General features: G+C 42.4%; 1 protein-coding gene across 2 annotated transcripts in view; it reads left to right on the top strand.

Moving 5' to 3' along the window:
* Nucleotides 1–24928, top strand: part of ELAVL1 (ELAV like RNA binding protein 1) — a 45043-nt gene extending 20115 nt beyond the window's left edge. The window contains exons 3-7 of one of the 2 annotated variants that reach the window (XM_021528207.2): nt 6423–6526; nt 7314–7467; nt 10536–10761; nt 16877–16990; nt 18039–24928. In XM_021528207.2, the coding sequence (XP_021383882.1) occupies nt 6423–6526; nt 7314–7467; nt 10536–10761; nt 16877–16990; nt 18039–18363 (923 nt within the window). In that variant the 3' untranslated portion in view covers nt 18364–24928. The remainder of the gene's footprint in view (nt 1–6422; nt 6527–7313; nt 7468–10535; nt 10762–16876; nt 16991–18038) is intronic. The other variant, XM_021528208.2, reaches the window with a different exon arrangement.
* The last annotated feature ends 2129 nt before the right edge of the window (nt 24929–27057 follow it).

Below are 27057 nucleotides of genomic sequence, written 5' to 3'. Positions count from 1 at the left end.
AGGCAGGCTGGGAGAGCTGGGGGTGCTCCCCTGGAGAGGAGAAGCTCCAGGGAGAGCTCAGAGCCCCTGGCAGGGCCTGAAGGGGCTCCAGGAGAGCTGGAGAGGGACTGGGGACAAGGATGGAGGGACAGGACACAGGGAATGGCTCCCACTGCTGGAGGGATCCCTGGCAGTGCCCAAGGCCAGGCTGAATGTGGCTTGGAGTACATTGGGATAGTGGAAAATGTCCTTGCCTGTGTCAGGGAGCAGAATAAAATTCTCTAAGGTCCCTCCCAACCCAAACCATTCCATAATTCCATAATTTCCTGTATTTTAAAAAGCATACTATGAATTATATGCTAGAAGTTATTCTATTTATTACTGTCTATGTTGTGATGATGGAATTTGATCAACATAGACATGGAATGGAAAATCATGCCATTAATTGTTAATTTTTAAAGTTGGTTGTTAAATACTTCAGATGCTTGTGTACAAACACAGAAATATGTTTTGACAGAAATCCTTCATGAAGCTGCTTTCTTTTTGATGTAAGGACACCTTACAGTATGAAAACAAAATCTGCTGAGGATGTAACAAATAGCTGGTCCTTGTCTCCAGAGTCAAGTGTTCTGTCTTGTGGCTGTACAGGATGCTGTTACCCCTCTCCCTTGGGGCACCCTGTTCCCCAGCTCGTTTTCTGTAGAACAGTCTCCAGCCAGTAAGTGTCTGGTCTGTTGTTGCCAGGGTGTCTTTCTCCCCATGATCAGGGCTCTGCATCTGTCCTTGCTGCATTCCCTGAAGCACTGTTGGCCTGTCCTCTGTGACCCTTCAGTGTAGGACATGTTCCTCCCAACCTGGTGAGATCTCTGGTCTTGGTGAGAGCACGTTCCCATCACCTCCTCCACAGCGTGGAGCACAAGGTAAACTGCAGGTCCCAGTAGAGACCCTGCAAACTCCACTAGTTCCATGCATACAGCTGGAGTGTGTGTGGGGGGGTGTTTTTGTCTCCTTTTGAACATGAATGTGGTGTTTACCTTCCTTCTTCCAATTTCCTGATAATTCAAAGATGGAACAGTTTTGGCAGGGACATGAGCCTGGTTCCTCATCACCCTTATATGGAGCCCATTTCACCCCACCATGGGTTTGCCTGGGACAAGTTCACTCAAACAATCAGTCCCTGGCTCAGTGTTCATCCACTGGCCTTTCTCTGGGAGCTCTTTCCAAGGTGCAGAGGCCTGGTACTCTGCTCGTGAAGTGAGGCACAGAAAGCATCCTGTGCCTCTCTGCTCAGATCACATATTAAATCTGCTGCCATACTTCCAGCCTTGTGCTGCTGGGACAGCAATAGAATATTTTCTGTTTACCCATGATATTGTTCTTTTGTTTCTTTCCATTATTTTAAAGTCTAAACTGCATTTGAGCTCTGCCATTCCTCAGATACAGTGGACATGTTTCCAAATTCCTCCTTTTGTAGCTGTTACTACTTCTATCTCCTGTGCTCTGTTTCCCTTGGAGCTCTGCCATGGCTGCCTGCTCAGCCGGGCTGCTCTGCTCACACATCTGCGTGTTTTCCTGGCTGTTAGGAAACAGAGGATGCTGTGTGTGTGCTGTGACTCACTCGGCACACAGGATGCAGCCTCTTGATCACCTGCTCTGCCAGTCCTACCTTGCTGCACTTCTCCATTGTCATAGCACTTTTTGGGAAGTTTGGTGCAGGATGGTTGTGAACTGATGTGATTGTGGACCCCTGGTTGTACAGCAGTGTACATCCTCCAAATATGATTCCCAGTTCAGCAAACAAGTTCTAAACTAAGTTGCCATCATGCTGAGGTGCACTGACATAACAGGAACCAGGTCTGAGTTTGAGGTTTCTTGTGGAGGACAGGATGGGGAGGATCTGAGTCAGCTGCTCTCAGAGAAGTGCTCTGGTGTGTATCAGACTCCTCAGTGAAGCTGGAATTATCAGCACTGGTCTGGGAATAAGGAAGAAGCTGGTAACTGAAGCTGTGTGTCTCAGGAGCTGGGAAAGGAAGCAGGGACATGGACAGAAACCCAAGTGATGCCTGGAAAGAAAAGCTGTGCTCTCTCTCCTGAAAAGACCTTTTATCATGGAAACAAAACTTGATTCTTTCTGCTGAAGGAGTCTGGTATTTCACTTAAAACTAGGTTTTGTAGTTACATCGTTAATTATTTGTGCAGATAAAGACCTACTTGTTGCTCTTTTTTAGCTTTGTCTCTTGAGTAAATTTATATTTATGTATATGCGAACTTTTAAAAATATTTTTTAATTCCTATCCACTAAAATATTTTGAAAACTGTTACAGCACCAGTTTTTACAGCAGGCTGGAACATCAGGAGAAAGCAAAAAAACTTCTCTCCTTGCCTGGGGTAACACTTGACAGCAGTCATAATATTGTGTAAATGCTAATTCCTTATATATTTCCTGTCATCCCTAGCATATACGTAGATTGTACTGTTTTGGAGTAAAATGATGAAGCAAAGACCATTCCTGTACAGGCATCCATGCAGTGGAAATGTCTCCTGCAGTGACAGGACTGTTGTGTGTTGGCCCAGCCTGTGCAGAGATGAACACCGGGCATTGAGTGTGAGGAGATGGCTGAGGCTGATGCTATTGGGTATTTTAGAGCAAGATAAGTTAACATATGCTGCCAGTTTTGCATGGGTTGGGTTTTGTGAGCACTTAAGGACTATAAGGTCATGTTCTACTACTGTAGTTTTAAGGTGGTAAGTACAGACTAAAAGGGATAGTCTGCATTCTAGTTATTGTAGAGAAATACAGGTAATTGATAGTTTCTTACCTATTGTCAGGTAAAAGCTAATAGGACTGTAATATTGGGATTCAGTACAAACTTACTGTCAAATGCCTAGAAGGAATATGAGAATGAACCTTTATGATCCTGCCACTCTCAGAGCCTTCCTTTTCTAGTCAGTGTTTGTTTGGGTAAACCCCATTACATCCCTGCCCCCTCACTTCCCAGGACATTCAAACCATTGGATAAGGAGTAGTCATTGAGGAATCTGTATAAAACTGGAACTGAAAAAGATGCAGAATTTTGCTCTGACAGAAACAGTAAAGAAGGCCAGTCAAAAACAGTAAAAGATGATACAGTCACTGTGTGATGGTACTGTCAGGACAGACACTTGGAGGGAGAAACATGTGTAAGGTGTAGGAGGATAGGACTTGTACAGGAACAAGTGGACACAGAATATGTACACCTCAGTTTCTTAAAGGTGGAGGCTGTAGAATGTGCTTTCAGGGTGCCTGGCAGACTGCTTTTAATGTGGGCTGGTGTGTGTGTTAGGGCACGGTTTCTGAGTCCAGTGACTGGGCCCAGGTCACTTTTTACCCTTTTACTCCTGGCTGTCCATGGGTGCTGCAAGTTAAGTCTGGTTTTATCTATGTATAAGGATCAAAATTCCTTGTCATGGATCTCAAATGGTGCATTAACACATATTGTAATGCTTTGGAAAGAAAGGAGTTTGGGCAGCAGGGGAGAGGGGGATTTCTGTCCCTCTACTCCACTCTGGTGAGACCCCATCTGCAGAGCTGTCTCCAGCCCTGGAGACCCCAACACAAGATAGACATGGACCTGTGTGAGTGAGGCCAGAGGAGACCATGGAGATGTTCTGAGGGCTGGAGTCTCCCTGCTCTGAAGCCAGGCTGGGAGAGCTGGGGGTGCTCCCCTGGAGAGGAGAAGCTCCAGGGAGAGCTCAGAGCCCCTGGCAGGGCCTGAAGGGGCTCGAGGAGAGCTGGACAGGGACTGGGGACAAGGCCTGTAGGGACAGGACACAGGGAATGGCTCCCAGTGCCAGAGGGCAGGGCTGGATGGGAGATTGGGCAGGAATTGTTCCCTGGCAGGGTGGGCAGGCCCTGGCACAGGGTGCCCAGAGCAGCTGTGGCTGCCCCTGGATCCCTGGAAGTGTCCCAGCCAGGCTGAATGTGGCTTGGAGCAGCCTGGGATAGTGGAAAATGTCCTTGCCTGTGTCAGGGAGTGGAATAAAACTGTCTCTAAGGTCCGTTCAAATCCAGACCATGCCATGATGTACAATTCCATGCCTGCTGTGTTCTCTGGGAACTTGTTGCAAGGGAAGGATACTCAGTGTACTGAAGACAGCATAATAAATTTATGAGTGGCATCCTGCTCTTCACCTGTCAGGAGCATTGTCCCTCAGTCCTCCCCAGTGCAGCATCCGTCCAGGAAGCGAGAGTGCTGACTGCCAGGGCTCACTGTGGGTTACACTTGGAGGGATCAGTCTTGTTTGGGGTATGTTTCTCTGGTCTTTAAGGCCCCATTTCCATAGTTTTTATTATGACCTGGTTGTGTTCAGTAGTTTTCTGGAGTATTCATGTTTATGTGACTTTTGGGACAGACTGAAAATATCTCTAAAGCAGCTGTTGAGCTTCAGAGCAGGGCTGGACCTCTGAGGGATGTTGGATCCTTCCCATCCTTGCAAAAGTCATTGCCAGCTGTCCACCTGGTATTTTTTCCCTTTTAAGCTTACTTTTGTTTTCTTAGTCTTGAGAAATAAGGTAGGCTCCAGATGCTCAACATTTTTTTAAATGTTCAATTACTCATTTTCTTAATCAGAGGTAAATAATCTCAGAAGGCAAGTGGTGGGAATCAACCATATTTGATCTCAGTTTTATTAGTCTCTGACTAACAAAATGAATGTTATAGAGGAATCACAAAAACCCTGCTGTGGGTACATGTTGGAAACATTGATCAGAATTTTGTGGATGCTGTCTGTAGGTCTCCAGAGGATGGAGTTCAATCCTCCTTGGCTGTCACAGAGCGGTGTGCCTTAGTTGTGTTCTGTGTCTGGTGTCACGAGAGGCTGATTTGGAGCTGCTTTAGTACCAGGTCGCTAAGGGAACAGGATGTTGTTTCTGTTCAAGGCTTGAACACAGGGAATATGGCTTCTCTAAGAGTTTTAGCAGACGACAGAAATTACCTGTGAGTGTTTATACAAAGGGTATATTAGACAGCAGGCTCTGACAAAGTCTGGGTTCAGCTGAGTTACTGCTGGATTAGGTTTCACAAGGAAGCAGCCAAAGGCAGAGGCTGTGCCAGGAGCTGATGCAGCTCTGCAGTCAGTCTGTTGGCATGAAAACACTGGGGGTTATCTGGGGCTTCCTTCTATTCCCTTGTGGATTTTACACTTGCAATCTTGATGTCTCAGCAGACTGGGCATCTTTTTTTCTGTATCTGAAGTTAATCTACGGTTCTCTTGCAGCCCCTTTCTTCATTTCCTTTGACATTCCTGCCATGATACCATCATTGGACACCTGTGTCTGTATTTGGTGTTCTGAAAAGTCAGAAAAGCATAAGGAAACTTCCTTATCAGCTAAGACCATTGCAGAGCCAAGCAGTATGATTAAAAAGAGCTATTTCACCATGGAATCCTTTACCATAACAATTAGCTTTGTCTTCTAGTGTTCTTAAGCCTAACAATATAACTTAATAACTTAAAAGTAGTGTATTGTTAGAGGAAAATAGCACATTTTCCTATGCATGCTTACAATTTTCTTTAGAAAATCCCTCAGATCTGACAGAGACAAGGAGAAGCTGGCTGAAAGAAGTGTGTCTTGGGTTGAATTGCAGCTTTTTTATTACTCCTAGACAGTCTTGAAATATTTTAGTTATTTTTAGGCCTATACTGATAATAACCTGTAATTGTTGGAAAATTGCAACCCAAAATTATCTTAGTATGTATGCTATAATTGATAGTAGTAATAGTGGAGATTGGAGATAGAAGAACATGTAAGTATCCAAATAAATATACTTTTCAATAAATACTTTAGGGATTTTTATTATTAATATCAAATTCTTCCTTTAAGAGTTAGGAGTAAACTTGAATAAAGTGACAGTACAATAATTGTCTGCCTTAAAGAGAAATTTTCACTCTTCACTTTGATGCTGTGTTTGTGTTACAGCTGCTTGTTAGCTGTATTAATGAAGAATTGGAAATGTCTTTTTCCTTCTTGTCCCCAGGGGTGGAGTTTGGGATAGCCAAAGAAATCACAAGGGTCTTCATTTCATACCTGCCAGTTCATCCATTGACATTTTCTCACTTTCTGCTCTCAATCCACAAGACTTTGTACTGATGAACTTGGTTAAGTCATTGCCTTTGTTCCACAGCCATGAAGTTTGCAAGACTGGTCAGAGCTGGTGTTTCAGCCCTACATTTCTTGCTGTTAAAGGGTGCTCTGTCCAATGCCTGCTGTCTGTGAAGGCAGAGGGATGTCCAGAGTAGAAATAAAAGACCTCCGAGTTACTGATGATGTGTGCCAGCCTTGGGAAATGTCCTTGGCTTACTGAAATATTTGCTGTGTGCATTGTGTATGTTAAGTTCACTTCTTGTTTGCAATTCCTTTCGATTATTTTTTTAGGATTAATTTTAAAAAACGTTCTTCCCTTTAGGACACAGCTTAGGCTACGGCTTCGTGAACTATGTAACTGCAAAAGATGCTGAAAGAGCAATAAACACACTTAATGGTCTCAGACTTCAGTCCAAAACCATCAAGGTAGGAGCTCTTCAGTCGTCTGTGAAAACAGCATTGTAATAAACTGTATTCTGATGGTAAAGTTGGTGTGCTCCCACCTCCAGCATGCATAAATCTGTGAATTGTGAATAGATACTGAAGTGTTTTGGAACAGCTCAGTATTTGAAGGTTCCCTTTCTTTATATTCCCACCATTTTTGCAGCAGTAGAGAGACCATTATAGATGGTTGCCAGGCTTTTTAACTCATGCACATCTTGGATGTTTCATAATATTTATTGTAAATATTGTTAGTACACACTCCTTTCCTTATACAAAACAACAGCCCGTGCTCTGTGTGTAGGCTTCACTCCTGCTTGGGTGATCTATGCAGCTTTCTCCAGTAGCAGAAATTAGGACAGAAAACTGCACTCTACTCATGCCATTTTTTATGAAGATTTAGAAAATATACTGGCAGGACAAGTTCCTGATGTGAGCTGTGGCAGGTCCAGTGGCTGAGTCAGAACTCGGGGTTGTTTTCGTGGCAGAAGTGTTTGCTGGGAGCATTGGTGTTGGTCTGTTGCTGTCTCCTTACAGCAGTGTTAATATAGTTGTTATCTCTTGGGTAAGCCCAAAATGACTGGCATTATGTAGGGACATGCCCTTTCTCCTGTTGTTTGGTTTATTTTTCCCTACTCTCTCCTGGTTCCATTTTTTGAACTCCAGTAAAAATGCATGTGTTGGTAATGGGGGGGTTAATTAAATTGGCTCATGACGATAAATTGATCTTCCCTGTTAATCCCCTAAACACGTATTTTTATTTGTTTTAAAGGTTTCCTATGCCCGCCCAAGTTCTGAAGTTATCAAGGATGCTAATTTATATATCAGTGGCTTGCCCCGGTCAATGACACAGAAGGATGTAGAAGATATGTTTTCCCGTTTTGGGCGCATCATCAACTCACGTGTCCTTGTGGATCAAACCACAGGTGAGTTCTGGGACCTTGGCTGTGGAAAGCTGGAGTGTACAGCACGTGTTTGGTATTTTCTGAGACTGGCAGTACCTAAACTTCTGTAAATTAGACTTCCACAAGCTAACCATGACACCTGCTATCAACCAGTGATAGAATTTTCACAGGATATTCATGTTCAATTATATCTTTTAAACACAGAATGACACACTGCCTTTTTGCCAGTTTACAGCACAAACCTCATATTAAAATAGGATTATTGTCATTTTTATCAGCTACTGATTTGCCAAATCTACTTTCTTGCTCTGACACTTGCTGGCACTGCAATGCACTGTTTCTGGACCATGTGTGTCACCTGGAGTGCTGGCCTTACCTTGACTTTTCACACATGCAGCTCTTAACCACTGGTCAATTCCAGGCCGTAGTTACAGATTTAAAGCAGAACAAAAATATGTTTTGTCTTTTTTGCCAGTCTGGAACTCACTCACTTAATTTTCCCATATTTTAAACCATGTGAGATGTCTTACAGACCTCTGTGGTTACTGCTGAGCAAAGGAATTAATTTCATACACTTAGTACTGCCCTGAAAGTTCTGAATGTATTTTGTGTATTAAAAAAAGGAAAAAAAGAAAAAAAAAAAAGAGAAGTTACTTGGCTCAGGGGAGACCAAAGTTACGGGTTTTTTTGTGATGGCAATTCTGACTCTGTTACAGTGTGTTTTCAGAGTTTTTAAGTTCTTACCCCATTATTTCAGACAGTATAACTGTCTTGCTTATCCTGTTACCCAGCTGTTCTGTGGTTTTACTGGTAGCCCATATGTCATGTATTAATCTGGAGAGTGCTTTTACAAATACACTTTTTCATTGATTATACATCTGGTGTATTGGAATAGAAGACAATCTAATTCTAGCAGCTCCACATTTAACATTTATAACTGGGATGTACACATCACTTCAGAAGCAGCTTTTCTGCTCTGTGAAGAATCTGCTGTAGTTAGGAGTGGGTCACCAGCAGCTCCTGGTGGGCTCAGTCTGAGTGCAGGCTGAGGTCAGCAGGGCTGTGTCCCCATCAGAGCCAGCTCCTGGTCCAGGCACCACTGGCAGGTGTTTGGTCAGATGGTACTGCAAATGTGACTGTGCATCAGAGAAACCTGAGGTGACTTGGTGAGATCTGGGGACTGACATGGCAGACACTCCATGGTTGAGTGAGGAAAATCCCATCCTGCCTGGAGAAAATGGTTTGTTTTGCCCAATTCTGATACCTGCATGGTCCTGTCCCTAGAGCTGGTTATCTAGGATGCAGCTGTAATGAGAGGCAAGAAAAAGACTTGTGGAGCACAGCAAACTTAGTAATGCAAGTTTCAAAACTAGTCATCCGTCTCTGGCAGTCCATGGGGTCTGGAGAGCATCTGTATTTTACAGAGCTGTAAAATGAGATGACAGAAGTCATACAAATAAAAACTCCCCAAGAATAATACGGTTTTCATGTGTGTGCTGAGGTGCTGTGTAATTCAGCTCAGAACACACCACCTGCTTTCCCATAGCCTTAATAATGCATTGATTGAAGAGTGGGTTCTATTGTATCTCATAGTTAATGCTTGTAGAGCCTGGGCTTGCCATCCCACCAGAATGTAGCTATGCCTTGGCTTTAAGACTGCATTCCGTATCTTGATCTGATCCCACTTAAGGCACTTTTTAATTTGTACTTAGCTGTACCTTCTCACAGAGGTGGTACTCCAACTTTTGAAAATTATTCTGTTTAAAAATACACTTTCTAAAATATTTGCGTTTTAAATGAATGCTTTGAGAAACACTAGGATGAGCAGCATGAAAGTGGAGGAGTCACAGTAAGCTGAGCTCTAGGATAGGCCTTGCTGAGTTCTGAATGATGCTGCTACCCTGGGCCTTCCCAGGGTGGGCCATACCCTTCTCCCTGGCACGGAGGCTGATCTCAGTGGTACCGAGCATACAGTGCTCTCAGCTCTGCTCTGGTGAGCCCATGTGTTGTTATTTATCAAAATGCAAGCACACCTTGTTTGCTTCAGGCCCAGGCCTTCACATATTGCATTTCCTTCTGTGAAACGGAGAAAATGATTCTCAACTGTTACCAACAGCCTTGTGGTTTATGATAAGCTTAGCTTCTGTATCTGGCTTTGAAGATGGTCCTGGTTGGATCTGAAGAAAACAAAGTATCTGATATGTCCCTTTCTGAAACAGCTGACAAAGTCCTATATTTAGTCTGACCACAATACCTCCTTTGGAATGACATTTAAACTAAATGTGCCCTTTTAGCTTCACTGTGATAAACTGTGTTTTCAGCCTATGGTCAAATCACAGATGAGAAGCAAGGGGAGGAGAGCTCACAAGGCATCACTTGTACCTCAGTCAGAAGGAAACAGCATCCAAGGGATGGGACTAGGAAAAAAAGTACACAAATTTTTAACAGCTGTGATATTGGTTCAGTACAGCTACCAAGAGGTAATTCTTAATTGATTTTAATGACTAAAAATAATCTATGTGTCAGCTGGAAATAGTGTATGTGGTGCAGCTGAAATTCTGATCTCCTTTAAAAAAGGTGGAAGTCCTTTATTATAGTCAGATATTTGTTCCCTCATCTCTGAACCTGAGTGTGTTCCAGGTATGGAAAAATTAAAACATTTGCAAAAATTCTGTGATTGCAGATGCTCTTTAGTGATGAAGTAATTGAAACTAAGAGGTTTGGGTTTGTTTTTAACCATCTGGAGTTAATTTTGGTTTTTTTTTTTACTTAATTTAAAATGTTGAGTTTTTTGTGAATGGAAATGTCAGTTAGTGATGAATATCATAGAATACTACCATATATTTTTTTAAGTATTTAGTCACTGTGGTTGTTATAGCTGAAATGAGTATGCTAATTTGTCTTTGGTTTCTTAATTTTGTATTTTGTCCTCCAGCTGCTGAAGAAATATAAATGTAGAGAACTTGAAAGCTGTGACCATAGAAATACTGAACTTTTTTGGATTTTGTTTTCAAAGTTATTTTGAGTTTACCCTGAACTTCAATTTTTTTTTTTTTGTTTGTTTGTTTGTTTATTGGTTTGGTTACAAGGTTTGTCCAGAGGGGTCGCATTTATCCGGTTTGACAAAAGGTCAGAAGCAGAAGAGGCAATTACAAATTTCAATGGTCACAAACCCCCAGGTTCATCCGAGCCCATTACAGTGAAGTTTGCAGCCAACCCTAACCAGAACAAAAATGTGGCACTGTTGTCGCAGCTGTGTCATTCACCAGCTAGACGGTTTGGAGGGCCAGTGCATCACCAGGCACAGAGATTCAGGTAGGTTAGGAAGAATAAATGCATTTAAGGCTGTGCTCCTGTTCCCATGGTTGTGTGGGGAGCTGTGCCCCTGCAGCTGGGCAGTGATCCTTCATTGCAGCGTGCGTGAATGAATACATAGTGCACTATTTGTCCTCAGTGTTATGTAAAGAAACTGTTGCATTAAAATATGATATAAAGAAAAATCTTACTTGTAAAATTTATATTGAAGTTAGTATGTAAAGGTACCTGCACTCTTGGTGTCTGTTTCCACTACTGGGTTACAGTGAGGGGACAGCAACAGCAGGTTCCAGGTGCGTGTTGGTAGGTGCCTGTCTCAACAGATCCCCATTCTGTGGTCTATATATCTGAACACAGATAGAATTTGACAACTTAATTAAAGCTCTGAATGGTTGGTTCCAGCAGGGAGATGTTACAATAAGAGAGGAAAACATTATTTCTGACAAGGAGGTTCTGTGGGATTCCTGCCTGAATTGCAACCTGTGCAGGATTCTGCCTTCCCTCGAGGCCTCATGAGTTTACTGATGAGAATATTGAGCAGTTGCAGCTTCCTGTCTGCTTCCAGGGCTATGGAAGACACTGTGCTTTGCCATAGAAAATTGCTTTGGTTGCTTTGAATTTGAATTGCTTGAATTGGAAGTGCCTTGGGTGTTCATGGAGGAAACTGATGGTTGGAGGGTGCTCTGGAAAATGCAATATATTGGCTGTCTTGCAGAGAAGCAATAGGCTTTGAGATTGTACATATTTCTGAGAGCAATGGCTCCCTGTTGAGAATTTACTCTGGGGTTTTTTTGTTTGGTTTTTTTTTTATTTTTTTTCTCCTGTGAGGGATCCAATAAGCTCAGTAAAATTGGACTAAAATCTCAGCCACCTTTTAGCTGTGCTGCTCTTCCAGTGTTGCTGTCTCTTGCCCACAGTACTGTAGCTCAGCATTTTGAGCACAGCTCTGTGTAATGAGTCTCCAGAGAAAATTCATACTTTGTAGTCAGTTGTGGTTTTATACTGGGAGTGGTCGAACAGTTTGCCCAAGGAGACAGTGAAGTTTCTGTCCTTGGAGATGCTGAAACCTGGCTGAAATTGATACCAAAAGGATTAATCTAATTTCTGCTTTGCCTGCGTAGTTTTAGCATGAAACAGGGTGTGCAGGATCTGCTTTCTCAGCAAGGATGGTTGGAAGTTAAGGAGAAGACATCTGGCTTAGGAATGCAACCACAGCCAAAACAAGGACTGAACCTGGGAAATTAGGGAGACCTTTATGGTAATGAGCAAATTATGCACGTGGTGACTATATAAGCAACAGGCCTGTAGAAGATCACATGTACACAAGGTGGAGTTATCCCCTGTGCAACCAGGCATGTAATGAATAATGAATGCCCTTCTGAATGCTACACTGGTGTTAAGGACTTTTATTTGACCAGTTTTTGGTGAGTTTCGGTGACAGGATGAACCTGAGGAACCTGCTCCAGGTGCCCTGCTTCGGGCAGAGGATTTCCAGAGGTTCCTGCCAGCATCAGTTGTTCTCCAGCTCTCTTCAGCTGTAGCCCAGGGAAGTCAGCTCAGGCAGCTCCTTGTTTCCCTGAAGCAGTCACCCAGATCTTCACACCAAACCTCCTGAACCATGCTGAGGAATGAAATTCTGCATTGTTTGCATTTAGGTAAATTATTAAAAAATCAACACATCTGCCTTTTATCTCAGCCAGGGCTTCAGTGTGTGTTCGGATCCTAGTGAAATATTTTTCATTCTTAACGTTCTTAATTTACATGGACATTTTCATCATTGTTCTTCCCCCTAAAATTTATGCCAGGATCAAAATGTATCAGAATAAGGAGTGCAAATAATATTCACATCCATAATTAAGAGACCAAATACTTTTAATTCAATCCTGTAATGATCGCTCAGGAGCAATAAAAACGATTAATGTATTTATATTAAGAGTTGCTGGTGAAACTAAATTTTTATAACCAGTTCATTATTCTCTTAATGTACCATTTAGAACAGCATTAATGTCAATTGTGTGCATTTCATAGAATCACAGGCTAGTCTGTGTTGGAAGGGACCTTAAAGCTCATCTTGTCCCACCCCTGCCTTGGGCAGGGACACCTTCCACTGTCCCAGGGTTCTCCAAGCCCTGTGCAGCCTGGCCTGGAACACGTTCAGGGATGGGGCAGACACACCCAGTGTTTTGTAGGCTTGGGATGTCATAGTGGGGGTTAAGAGGAAGAAAATGTTCAGTTCCATGTCTCTGTTCAATCCCTGCTGCCCTAGGAGCTGTGTCCTGCTGGGTGTCTGTGCCCAGTGCTTGTTTGTCAGCACGCGTTGGCCGGCTGCTGCTCCTAGTGGCAGACCTGCTGGTGGGGAAAGACTAAAGATCTTGGGGTTCCACAGCCTGGCAGAGGTCAGAGTAGAGCAGTTGAGGTAAGGCTGTGCTTTCAGGAGGACGCTTTGGACACAAGAGCCCCCAGCTGACTTGCAGACACAAGCTCTTAATCTCTGCCTTGTCACAGACTTGTGAGAGCTCCAACACTTAATTCATAGCTTCCTTCCGTCCATCACTCATGCAGGCATGTCTGTACACATATGCACAGTGCTTACACCATGGAGTCATGGAATTATTAAGTTGGAAAAGACATCTAATATCATCAAGTCTGTCCCACAACCCTTTGTGTTTTTCTTCCCACCTTTAGTGTTAGCTGCAAGTCCCTTCTAGTGAGTCTATCATCCTTGAAGGATGCTGAACTGAAGCAGTTGTGATTACTCATGCTGTGGTTAAGATCAGGAACCTGAGTTTGGGCTGAGTCTTGTTTGTTTTGGTAGTGAACCAGGCATGATGAATGGATAAGCAGCTTCCACAGAGCCTGCAGTCTGTATAAATTAAAGTTGTGATTTCTGCTCCACAGAGGTTGAATATGTAACCTGATATTTTGATTACATTTCATTTAATTTCATCATAATCCCTGTAAATCCAGGATTAAGCCTTTAGTATCTAATTTGTAATTATTAATTTCCTACAGATATTTCCCCAACCCTTTGTTTAATGTTCTCTTAATCCTTTTGAGTTCCTGTGGTGCTTGTGGCTCACATCAGGAGCTGGTCTTAGTGCTGTGTCCCACTGGATTCCTGGGCTAATTCAAAGACCCAGGCTCTCTGCTTCCATCCAGAGGGAATGATGCCACAGCATGGGGTTGTGTCTGGAGGACAGATAAAACATCTGGGGCAGGGGTTTCTTTAGAGTGTAAGATTTGTTTACTTAAAGAAAATAGCAGATCTCCAGGTGCTGAACTGTGATGAAATGGAGGGGTTTAGCTCCTGAAGCATGAGGACACTGCTCAGAGCCTCTGGAAGTCCTGTGCTTTTGCAGCTCTCCAGAGCTTTATAGTAGAGCAATATTCTTTCAAACCTCAGCTATTGCCAGTTTAGCTGATATTGCTTTCAGACTTGCTCAGGGTTGGAGCCAGTTCCCAGTTCCTTTAATGGGCATTACTACCAGTATCAGCCTGTGAGTTCTGCCCTGAATGCCTGAAGGGAGCCATTTCTGATAGTTCTTTGGTGCAAGGGGAAATGCAGTAAGTCTTAACACTGTCAGTGATACGGTTGCTCAGACAGCTCCTGTACACCGCTTGGTTTCACACCAGTGAAATTGTTTCAATTTTCAGGTTTTATACCAATTTGTAATTTGGATGCAAGCTGTGTGTATTGAGTAAAAACTATTTCATTCAGAGTAGTATTTCATCAGAGTTCTGGAAGAATATGGGAGTGAAACCCCAGTTGCTTCTGTTCTTCCTTACGTGGTTGTTTGACCCAACACCATGACTTTTTTCAGGCTTAGAGCTTGTGTCACTGAGTTCTCAACAAGACTTGTATTGGCCACAGCAGATCTCTTCTGTCTTTAACAAAGACAGCAGAAAAAGTTGCTTGTCAGAAGGACATTGTCAGTGTAGCTGAGCTCCTGCTCTTCATGGAACTACTCAAAAATAAAAAGCTGCCAAGCTCAAGTGCAGTGGCAACACAAGCTGGTATTAAAACTAATGTTCCTGCTTATTGGCATCCCACCTGTGGTGCTGCTGTATGGAAACGTCCTCAGAGTGCAGGGAAAAAAGTTCAGCAAAACCAGCAAAAAGCTGTGTTAAGGGAGGTTTAAGTTTGTTATTAGGGAAAGGTTCTTCCCCCCGAGGGTGCTGGCACTGCCCAGGCTCCCCAGGGAATGGTCCCGGCCCCGAGGCTGCCAGAGCTGCAGGAGCGTTTGGACAGCGCTCTCAGGGCTGGGCAGGGTGGGGCTGTTGGGGGGTCTGGGCAGGGACAGGGGCTGGACTCCATCCTTGTGGTCCCTTCCAGCTCAGGAGTTTCTGTGGTTGTATGAAAAGAATGTATAGGATTGTGTAGACATAAAAAGAAACTGCTTTCATTTAGGAGTGTCATTTCTGAGATTACATCCTCCAGTGAGTTATACTAATCTCAGGATCTGTTAAATGAAACAGGCTGTTAATGGCAGAGGGAGCAAAAGGTCATTAACAGAAACATTAAATTTATAAAGTAAAAAAAAGTTATGATGGAAAATACACTGTTGTTGATACCTAATGCCCCAAGATGTTGGCATATTAGGTTAGCATGGCTTGAAAGAACCATCTTTGAATAACACTGGCTACAGACTCTTTGGGAGGGTTGAAAAAGCAATGTGGAGGAGACAGTATAAAAATAATTTCAACAGAAATGAGGACGCCAGCTGTAAGTGAGATAGTTCAAGTTACAATATTAAAGGAATTTTAAAACCACTTTCTCTGAAACATCCTGGATCTCTGTTAACCTTTGTGTTTGTCACAGTAGGACATTCTTTTAAACATCCTTAATAAGTATAACTTCCTAAAGGTCATCTGAAATTGGTGTGGTCACAAAAATTTGTCCTGGTAGGACAGAGAGCTGTGTGTCAGCTGCTCTGGCCCTGCTCATGCAGGCTGTTACCCTGAGCTGAGTGAGAGATCTGGGGTCCCTCTTGTGCAGAGTGAGAACAGAGATTGATCAGATTGGCTGAATAATCATCTCCTACAGGTTTCTTTTGAAATTACTTTTCTAATAGTTTAGGGCACTTTTTTGGTTTTACCATGTTTTGTTTGGTTTGGGTATTTTAATAAACCTTTAACATTTTTGTGTGTCAAAGCAGGAAGAGAGGACAATCTGTTTGAAGATAAGTGTATCCAAAGAGCAGAGGTACTTGCTATTTAAATTATTTTGTCTGTAACAAGCTTTTAGGTTTGTTGTTTTCTTGCATTTAACACCAGTTGCTCTTCTACAACTGATTGCAGCACTTGATATGGTGTTACCTGGGCTCCTGGGCAGCACCTGAGCCTTTGGAGCAGGCAGGGACAGAGCTATACTGACTGCTGGAACCAACATCAGGCAATTCTGAGCTCAGTGGTTTGAGAAGGGATTCAGGACTGGTGATCTGTTGAGATGGAAACTTGACAGATATTAAGATAAATTCATCCTACCAGATTATTACTCACTTGGAAAGAAGCTACAGAACTGAAGGTGTCTGTCAGAACAAGTAAGTGTATCAAGCATGCAAGCACAGGAGCGTTTTTATACAAAGCCAAAAGAAATACCAGATGTGTCACCTCTTCATCAGATCACATGGGTTGGTATGTCTCATTCACCTTGTGGTACTTCTAACTGCTTTTTCAGTTTGGCTGTAGTACAAGGCTTCCCAAACTTGTTTTTTCATGGGGCTGGCTGTCAGTGAGTTGCTGCAGCTCAGGAGTGTCCCACTGTGCTCCGGGAGCCCCTGGCCTGCGGAGCAGCAGTGAGGGAGGGATGGAGTGGCACTTACTCTGGGGACAGGACAGTCCAGGAGCTCAGGTGTCCAAGGCAGTGAGCTCTGAGCACCAGAGGGCCTGGGGGAGATGAGCACTGAGTGGTTCTTGTGTGTGAGTGCACTCTGTGTGTGTGTGAGTGTGCACTGCCACCCCTCTGCTCCCCTCCCTCCCCATACTCCTCGAGCCCTCCCTCCTCGAGAAAGGCAGCAGCAGCTCCTTGGTGCAGGGCAAGAAAGAGTCAGAGGGGAAGCATTTGGCACTTACTGCAGCATTCACTGCCCAGACATCCCTTCCCTGTTTCCTCCAGGTCAGCAGAGAATCAGGATCTGCCACCGCCCTGCTCTTGGCAGAGAGCAGCTCGTGTACCGCTTTTAAGGGGTTTGCAAATCACCAGTGGTACACCTCAATTTGGGAACCCCTGGTATAGTATCATTATATTTCTATGATCACATGACCTCATATTTTTAAATAATAAGTTAGCACAAGGGTTCAAAGTGAGTTTTTGACCTTAACTTCCACATTTCCTGGTCTTTGAATGCTTAACTGTGCAACGCTAATATTGCACTAAAATATTCAGAAGCTTTGATTTTCTGGAGTGTAGGCCAGAAATAGAATAAAGGGGAATTAGAAATGTGGGTCATAGGGAAAAGAAATTAATACATAACAAGACATAAAAAGGAGAAGATTTTTGCTTTTTGTTATGCATGAATCCTGCTGAGGTATTGGGAAGGAGGCAGGATTCAGGAAGAGTGGGTAGGTGATTTTAAAAATCCAGTTCAGTAAAGTCTGATCTGAGTTTTCCTGGAAAAAATAATAAAACCATCCATACACACTGGAATAATAAAACTGCACTGAGCCTGCTCATGTTGGGAGTGTTTGCCTGCACCTGCTGCCTTTGGGTGAAAAGGGAGTAGGTTTTGTTCTGTTTCACAAAAGAAGAAATTAATACAATCTCTACTCCTGAGAACCCAGAACACTTACCTCCTGCCCCAAATAAACTCTTTGACTTAAGAGTTTCCCAACATGTTCTTTTAGAGGCAAGAAAAGGAGCATGGGTGGAAAAAAAAAATCTCCTTCTGTGAAATAAGTGGGAGATGCCTGGGGGTGTCTGGGGCCTCTGGGGAGGTGCTGCCCGAGCCCCTGAACTCAAATAGTTCTGCAGCAATGCCCTGGACACTGAGCAGCCTGGCTGAGTTCAGACATCCATCCAGGTCCCCTGGGAAAGTGATCATGTAATCTTGCCTTGCCTGTTCCTTGCCTATTTCTAAGGATAGTTCCCTGTTGATAAATCAGTTGGAATACTTAACTTTTTTTTTTCTGGCAGCTGTCAATTTGATTGTCAGTTTGAATGGGGAAACATTTATGTGGCGGTTTTGATGTGCCATGTATAAAATATTCATTCTCAGTTGCTTCCCATTCAAGTTAATTTGCTTAATTGAACATGAAATATTGTGCTTTTTATTTGCTAGGTTCTCTCCTATGGGTGTAGATCACATGAGTGGGCTTTCTGGTGTAAATGTTCCAGGAAACGCATCTTCTGGCTGGTGTATCTTCATCTACAACCTTGGTCAAGATGCTGATGAGGGAATCCTCTGGCAGATGTTTGGCCCCTTTGGTGCGGTTACCAATGTGAAAGTTATTCGAGATTTCAACACCAACAAGTGCAAAGGTTTTGGTTTTGTGACCATGACAAACTATGAAGAAGCTGCAATGGCCATAGCAAGTCTTAATGGCTACCGCCTGGGGGACAAAATCTTACAGGTTTCCTTCAAAACCAACAAGTCCCACAAATAACTTGCTCGTGCTTTTTGTATGGAATAGATAATGGAGTGACAGAAGTTGAAACATTTTTGTTAGTGTAAAACTCATTTTGCGCCAATTTTCACAAGTGTTTGTCTTAGTCTAAATGAGAAGTGAAAAGGTTTTATATTCTGGGATGCAACTGACATGTTCAAATGTTTGAAATCCCACAATGTTAGACCAATTTTAAGTTCCTTTAAGTTATTTCATTTAAAACATGTTAAAAATCCCCTGAAATCTTAAGTAGATTGCATTAACTAGACCCTCTGGATGGTGGTAAAATTGAAGCATGCTTTCACTTATGAGACTAACATTTGTTTCATTGAATGTTGTCTGCAAAAACTGGAATTTTCTGAAAAATATCAGGCTGAATTAATTGATTTTCTTTGGTTTTATGTTGTTCTTCCTACCCATCCCCCTCTCCTTTTGTTCCCCCTCAGTTTCAGTAGTATGGAAGAAAAGTTGAGAAATACTAATGTTTTAGTTGACAGTAAATTGTTTGATAAATTAATATTCATTACTCTGTGTCTAGTTGAGGATCAGCTTTTAAAAGTCAAGGTCTTGTAAGTAGTAGCATGCCAGCCTAACTTTAACACCATTGAGGAGGTAAGTTGCACACTGAGCAGTGGCCAAGCTGTCCAATTCACAGGTTTTAGAAACGTGACTTTTAAAGCCCACTTTGAGAGGAATGGACCAAAGAGTTTCAAAGAAACTCCAGGAAGATTTCAGAGTCAAAATGAAACTCAAAAAAAGCAAGTGTGAATATATGTTGCTACTTTATCAGACTGAATCTCTTCTGTCCAAATATTTAATGCATGGTGCACTACTTACATTATAATACAGCAAGATACTCACTCATCTTCCAAGATCATTGTAGTTGGAATTCCTTTGGCAGTTCTATTTTGTAAAGAAAAACCAGTTATAAACATTTGAGCATTGTATTTCTCGCATCCCTTCTAATGAGTGCTAGTTTTTCTATTTTAATAGGATTTTGTTTTGACAACTAGCTTTACTTACTGAACACTCAGCAGAAAAGTACTTACAACTTGCAAGTTAGATATTAACCAAAAAAAACCCTTTGATTTGTAGATTTAAAGATTAATCCCCCAGGTTTTCTGCAGACTGCCTTGAAACTTTGAGTTGTTCTGTTTCTGTTAATTTTCTTTTGCTTTTTTGTGTTTTTTGTTTGTTTTTACTTTTGCATTTAAGAACATTAAATTTGATTTTGTTTTGCTCAAATTTTGTTTTGTTTTTTATTTTCTGTTCTTTTTTTTGCTAAGTATTGCACAAAGTGTCCAGCTTTCAGAGTGCTGTTTAAGGAACTGTAGCTACGCTTTAAGAGAATTTTAATTTACTGCTTTGACAGATGAGTAGAAGAAAAAGAATTTTGAAACAAGCACCACAATAAATGTCTCACGTAGAAATGAGTGTCACAGACTGATGTAACCCTCAGGTGTGCTTCCATAGGCAACTGGGAAGGCTGATGCTTCCTGTACAGGTGTGTGAGCTGCTGTGCACAACTAGAGCCTTGGCTCTGGTGTTTATGTAGGTAGAGCAGGTGTGGAAATGAGGTCTGTGACAGTTGAATGCAGTGTCTCCTTGTTTTGCCTGAATCTCTACCAGCCCCAGAGTTCATTTCCAAACTCGAGAGGCCAGTCCATGCTGCCTGCTCGTCTCACTCCATCCCCAGCTGACCTTGCCTTGTGCTTGCCGCCGTTTGTCCTCTCCTTGTCCTCTCCTTGCCACGGGCTCTGCACAGCCTGAGGGCTCCCTCAGCCTCCACATGTGGCTGAGCTGGTGCCCAGCTCCAGGGAGGACCTGTGGGAGTTGCTGATGTTCCTGGACCTGCCCAGGACATATGTAAACCCTACAGACAGGCATTGGCCCAGCGAGAGCCTCCTGCTCCATTTGAGCTTGTGTGCAGTGAATGCAGGGGGATTTTTCCTGTTAAAACATCCAGCCTTGCCTCTCCTGCCAGTCTGTTCCCTCCCCATCTCTTGAGATGCTCAGTGGAACAGTGACACAGCAGCCAGCCCACTTCCACCCCTCAAAGCTGCTCTTGGCTGTCAGAGGTTTCCTTCCACCAGTTCATCACCATCCATTTATCACATCAATTATTATTTCCTTTCTGCGTACAAGGAGAGCTTGGGAAGCCTTCTGGGGGGTCTCCCGAGTTAAAGCTGTGTAGTACAGAGAAGTTCTCTTATGTGTCCCATCATTGTTGAACCCTGCACTGTCCTGTTCCACTTCCACAGGAGTGGGCTGTAGTCATTCAGTTCCTGTCATTCTCTCTTGCTTTATTCCATTTAAGATAAATTTGCTGCTAAACTAAAATGGGAGTTGCTGTTTATCACAATACTTAGCAGGGGTTCAGACTTGTAGCGAGTGACCCCTAAACATGACTCTGTATCAGTACTGGTTCCAAGCACACTGGCCATGGCAGCAGCACATTGCTGTGCTGCCACTTCTGGAAAAACCTCCTTTTCTTGGATGCTTTCTGGCATCACTGTTCCTTTCTTTTTCCAATTCTTCCCTCTTTTCCCATCTCTCGTTCTTTGCTAAGTAAGAAGGAAATGCAGGATATGGTTTTGTACCACTACTGCAACAATCTCTTTTAGGAAAGGTCTGATTCCAGCTTTCTTTGCTAGATGCTCTGATAATAATTTTCAGGCAATTGTTATGAGCAAAGTACTGCTGCTCGAGTCAGGAAAAGAGGAAAAACTCCTGCTAATGTCCAGAGCTGATACCAGAAGTAGTGTGTGATCATTGCTATTCTAACAGTCAAAAAAATCTTGGCAAAAATACCTGAAGTCCAGAAAAAATTGTGTATGTATTCTTGATTCTTTTGGTCCTAAAGCAAAAGGCTTGTGCATTCTACTAGTAAAGACTAAAAGGAAGCTTCTAGGGGTGGAAACTAAATTCTAACAAGACATCTGTCAGGAGTTTTTCTGCCCAAAAGGTAGGAGCAGCTGGTTTTCTTCTCACACTGCTTTGAAGCTCTCACTTGAACAGACTGTTTCAAGAGAGGTTTTGGCCTCTTTATTCTCAAACAGTCTTCTGCTTTTTCATCCATCCATTTGATGGAAGCCAGGTGTTTCTGTCAGGTGAGTCTTCTGCCAGTAAATGATCCAGTAAATGGATCTTTGTGGAACCAAAGGCTGTCTCAAAGCAGAGGTCTCACATTGCACATGAGATGCAGTGGTCTCATTGAGGTAGAGAGTTCTGGAAAGTCTTCATTGCAGGACTAGGATGTGATAATCAGATTTTGGAGACCTGAATCTTTTGGTCTGTACTGAGATGTGCTACAGGAACAGCTGAGATTAGAGTGTTTTAAGGTCCTTTAGAATAGGTTGAGTCTCTTGGGACAGCCCCTGGTGTAGCTTCTGAAGGACCAGGTGTAATTCCTGCTGAAAACACAGGTTCATGCTGCTGTCCCAGGGTCTCATGCATAGATGCTGAGGGGAGTTACTGCATTTGCTTCCCAGATGTCCACATGAATGGAATTTACCCCATGCAGAACGCTGGCCATGAGCCTCATCACCTAGAAACCTCCTGTTAATCATTAGCACATAGGCAAATACCACATAAATATGGAAGAGGAATCTCTGTATGTGCTTGGTGTGAGCTGGCAGAGGGACATGCAGATCCTTCAGGTGAGGGGATGGCAACACCAGAAATCCAGACATGAGCAGAATCAGAGCAGCTCAGTGTGTTCAGTTCTCGGTGGTTCCCTGTTAGATGGTGTCTGTGCAGTGAAGTGTTGGATTTGTTTTATTTTATTCTTCAAGCTGCATTATCGTAAAATTTGATTGACTTGAGCTGCTCCACTCTCCTGTCAGAGACTGGCCAGCGCAATTACTGTTGCCTCCTGAGCCTTCCTCTGCAGTCCCTGCATCTGTTACTGCTCTGGGACTGGGAAAGGCTTGAGGATCCAGCTCCCAGGCTGAGGGGAGAAGTCACATCACCACAGTGGTGTGTGTGGCCGCATAGCTTTTCCTTCCATTTGCTTGGATATGTTTTTTGTACATCTGTATCATGTGAGTATGAAAACCATGGAAAACGCAGAGACAAGTCACTGGAGCAGGATAAATTGTCACCACAGTGAACATTGGTTGGTCAGTGTGTGGTCACTTGCTCTTGTCCAGATGACCAAAGGGTGTTTGCATGGAAAGGACACCTATTTTTATAGGGGGATTAAATGTTGCGGTACTTTTATTTATACAAAGCAGTTAAATATCTTTTTAAGTTTTTAAAAAGTTAAAAAAAAGAAACTTGGTATCATTTATAAAAGGATATCCAGCAGTCAAAACCAAAATGGTGAACTAACTGCAAAGGTGATCCATTATTTTAAGACTGAGTTTGGAAAGTGAATAGTCCTTAAGGTCCTTCAACAACTGTTACAATTCTATGTTGCTTTAATGTTCTGGGTAAGGTTAATAAAGTAGAAATTCTTAAAATATTTCAGGAAACATTTTTTTCAGTGCATTTTAAATGGCAAAAACTCAAGGTCCTTTTTGGATAGTTTATCATTACATATGTACTTTTAAAAAAAACAGACTTGGAGAATATCCCCATGTTTATGAATCTTAACACAATACACAGGTCATATGATAAATGGTTTATTCAAAGTAGCTCCTCTGATAGCTCTGCCTGCAGATGGTTGGCGTTTGTGGGAGGTTTTTAACACGCAGCTCTTGTGAGCTACTGGTAGCCTGGTTGAATCACATAAGCATAAGTTTGACTGGGGGCTCTGTCAGAAGGTCACCGTATTTTTTATTTCCATAATGAAAAAATGTGTCCTTTATAACTGTCGATGAAGCACCTTATTGTTACATATCTACATTTAGGCATCTACAAATAGCTTTAGAGAGAAGGGACCAAATACACCTTTAGCATAAGGAAACACCAACACCTTCAGCTCCCTGAGTGGAGCTTTAGTCCTTTTTTCACTTTGTTTTTATTTTCCAAGAGCTGAATTTTTCACCTGAGGTACTTTAATCTCTATCTGGAAGCAGGAGAGTCTTTCTGTGCCTTTGGCAAGTTCCTCTGATGTAGCTCTGCACTTCTGAAGGTTGGCTGCTCAGCACAGTAGAATGGATAAATCCAGAGCTCAAGAGGCCAGTGGTTATTTTCTCTGATTATTATATTTATTATTACTGGGCTTCTCCTTACTAATATAAAAAATGAAAAATGTGGAGTTCATGAAAAGGGTCTCAATTCCCTCCCTCTCGCTTGGAAGAGGCGGTGCCTCCATGACAACCAGTGGATCGAAAATCACCGGTAATTTCTGAGCATCCGCTCGTAGGTTGATCAGGTACGGCGTCATTTCAGTGGTTGCTGTTTGTAGTAGTCTCATGTAGTCAAACAAAACCAAACTCAAAGAGTTGCTTTCTCATCCTGCATGATTTAAAGCCAGTCCAAATCTTTATGATCTCGAAAGCATAACTCACCACCCCATGGGTGGCTTTGACATTCATCTCTGGAGATTCCTTCTAGATCACACTCGATCAAACAGCAACAAAGGTTTAGAAATATTTTTCTGTTGAGTGGAATTTTCAGCACTGAAATTCTCTTTTGTTGCTAATGATGGAAAAACAGTAATGGTAGAACTGCCACCTGAAACCTTGGAAAATTGCTCTGTGTTCACATTTTAGACTCTCAATATTCTCCTACTGTTCCTTATTTCTAAACATTTTTGAGTAAGGTTTTAGTGGTATGGCTGAACTTTTTCACTTGGTCATTGAGAAGAAAATGGCTTGAGACATTTGAAACATAAGTTGAGAGAAACCTTTATTTGATGAGTAATTTGAATAATACTGTACTTCTAGTCTTTTTATTGATTTCCTTTCCTTTAACTTATGTAATCTTTTGTTTATAAATTAATCTGTTTGTGGGACAGAAGGTTTTATCAATTGCTTTCCATACTGTACAGTATATGGTTACACATTTTGTATATTTAGCGTGTTTTTAAGTTATTGATTTGTTTTATATCAAATAATTTATTTTTCAGGTACCATTTTCATTTAAACTTTGTTTTTACATGGGTTTACTTTAAATAAAGTATGACACTGCTTTCCAAATGTCTAAAATGAAGTTGAATCCCATTGTGTTATTTTGAGATGATTTATGTAAATCAACTTATTTTAGAAGTAACTGCAAAAATGTACCAAGTTCATACTTTGGTTGTGCTTCAATTCAAGTGCTTGGAAATTCTCTGCAATGATTTTTGAGCAGTTTGAAAAAATGGAGTTTTCATATTGAAACAGTTCAAAGATTTGTTGATGAAGCAGCAGTTTTGTAGAATCCTGTGGATGGAGTTATGAATATTGTTTTCTATATGGATTTTCAAAATTGAATGAAACAACTCATAGATATTTTTCACTGGTGTTAAGATTTAAATGTCGTTATCTATGTTAATAGTGCAAAGGAGTTTTTGTACTTTTGCCACATGTTCATGGCTGGTTTTGTTGAGCACTTGTTTGGAACATACTTGGGATACTTTTACTTGAGCCCTGTTGAAGGGTGATGTACTTCAAAATAGAAATAGGCTTTTACTAAATTGTTCATATTTTGTCTTTTTTTCCCTGCAGGAATTGGATTATTATTGTGCAGTTTGGAATTTGACATGTTTTCAGAAGAATCTGAACTGTGTTCAGGAATAGGCCAATCAAGGTTCCTCCACTAAAGATTTTGTAACTTGTGGCCATGTTAGAAAGATGGAATTAAAAGAAGGGGCTTAGTTTCCTTTTTATTTTTCAGGAAAAAAATTGTTGTCTTTATCTTACATTTTTCTTCCTGATTAAACCAAAGCCCAGTTACTCAGAAGTATACAGCGAAACTTCTTCAGGGAGCTCCTGGGGAAACACCTCAAGTTGGCCCATTGGAGCTTTAGATTGGATGAAGATTTTCTGCAGATTGTGCCAGGGTTGTCAAGCCCTGGCACAGGCTGCCCAGGGAAGTGGAGAATCACCATCCCTGGAAGTGTTCCAAAAACACGTGGCTGTGGCATGGGGGGTCCTGGGCTGGTGGTGAACATGGTGGTGCTGCCAGCTTGATGGTTGGGTTTGATTGCCTTAGAGGGTTTTTCAACCTAACAACTGTGATTCCATGAGAAGGGACCATCAGTGTAGGTCAGGCTCCCTGGTTCCTTGGGTGAGGCTGGGGCAGGACTGTCTTGGTTTGGAAAGACAGGTGTCTGCTTAAGGAAGGCAGGAGCCTCCCCTGAAACGGAATAAAAAAGTGTAGACCCCCTTCCTCCAAATAAATTTGAAATTAAGGGGGGCTCTCAGGCACAAATGTAGGAGCAGGAATAACAGTTCTTTATTAGGGAAGAAAATAAAAAGATAAAATAAACAACGCAGTGAACCCAAACAACACTGACAGAGTCAGGGTACAACCTGGCACCCTGTTGGACAGGGTGTTGGCTGCAGTCCAGTTGGGAATTGTGGCTGCAGTCCCGGGAGTGTCAGGTGTGGCTCTGTTGGAGCAGTGATCCTGTAGAAAAGGGGGTGGTCTCCTTGCAGTGGAAGAGGCAGCTGTTCCTCTGGGAAATCCAGGGCAGGAAAAGCCGGGCTGGTGCTCCAGAAACTCCAGATTACATCCAGGTAGGAACGCTTGGCTCCTCCCTCTGGGCAGAGCATCTCCCAGTGGGATGCTGCAGCTTTTATCAGTCACACAGTGACATTCAATAGCCCATGAACAGAGGATTGGTTTGGGGAAGAGATGAAGGAAAGTGCCCACTTAGGAGAAGACAACTGCCACACCTCTAACAGATGGCAACTGAGCACATCTTGCCTTGCAGTCTAAGACAAGGACAGACACCCCAGGTAAAACCCTGGAGGAGGTTCTGTAAGAAGTGTTTTCCAGAAATGCTTCTGAGACCACATCTTTTTGGTTGAAGGAACACATATAACCCTGCTAGCTCTGCACAGACTGTGTTCCAGTCTTAGTCCTTTCTTCACCAAAACAAACTTTCAGTCTTGATAAGCTGAAATCTGTCCTGCTGTGTTTCAGCAGGTGCCTCCTGTCCTTTAGTCACAAAAATGATCTCTCTGAGAGCTGAGCTAATTGTTGTACCTTTGAGACATTGCCTCTGATTTTTCTCTTAAAGACTTACTGAGAAAAGTGATGTAAAGTAAGAGATTTAGATAGTATTTTATGTATGATATCACGGAACATGGAGCAATGCTGCCTCAGCTCAGGATCTCTTCCAACTCAGGAGTTTTTAGATTTGCAGTTATTTTTTCTGTGATGAGAATTTCTCAGTTCAGCACTGTTCGCCATATGGAATTATTTGTTGAGCTAAATTGGTAAAGAGCAGAAGTGAGAATTTCTGTTCCTACCATTATATCAGTGGATTGTTGAATGTGCAGCATCTGGTGTATTCAGGAATGCTTCATTGGGATTTAGACCTTTCCTGGGTTTTCCTCTGCATGGAGCTGGAACCCTTCTCCATTTTTGCTCCCACCAGAGTTCATCCCATGTGGTTCACTTTGCTCATGTTCATTTTTACCACTATGGTATTTTCCATGTTTTTCTTCTATGAAAAATTGTGAGGGAAAAATATATTAAATTCCAAAAAGCGTAATCACAGACATAGCCATGTGAAGTTCTAGCTCCTTAGAAATTACTCTTTTTCTAAAAGCAAACAAACAAAAAAATTGTGTAGACCCTTTAACACCCAGACAG

The sequence above is a fragment of the Lonchura striata genome, chromosome 28, assembly GCF_046129695.1.
Source record: "Lonchura striata isolate bLonStr1 chromosome 28, bLonStr1.mat, whole genome shotgun sequence".
NCBI classification, from domain to species: domain Eukaryota; kingdom Metazoa; phylum Chordata; class Aves; order Passeriformes; family Estrildidae; genus Lonchura; species Lonchura striata.
Note: the sequence above shows the minus strand (reverse complement) of the source record. Positions and strands in the feature narration are given on the sequence as shown.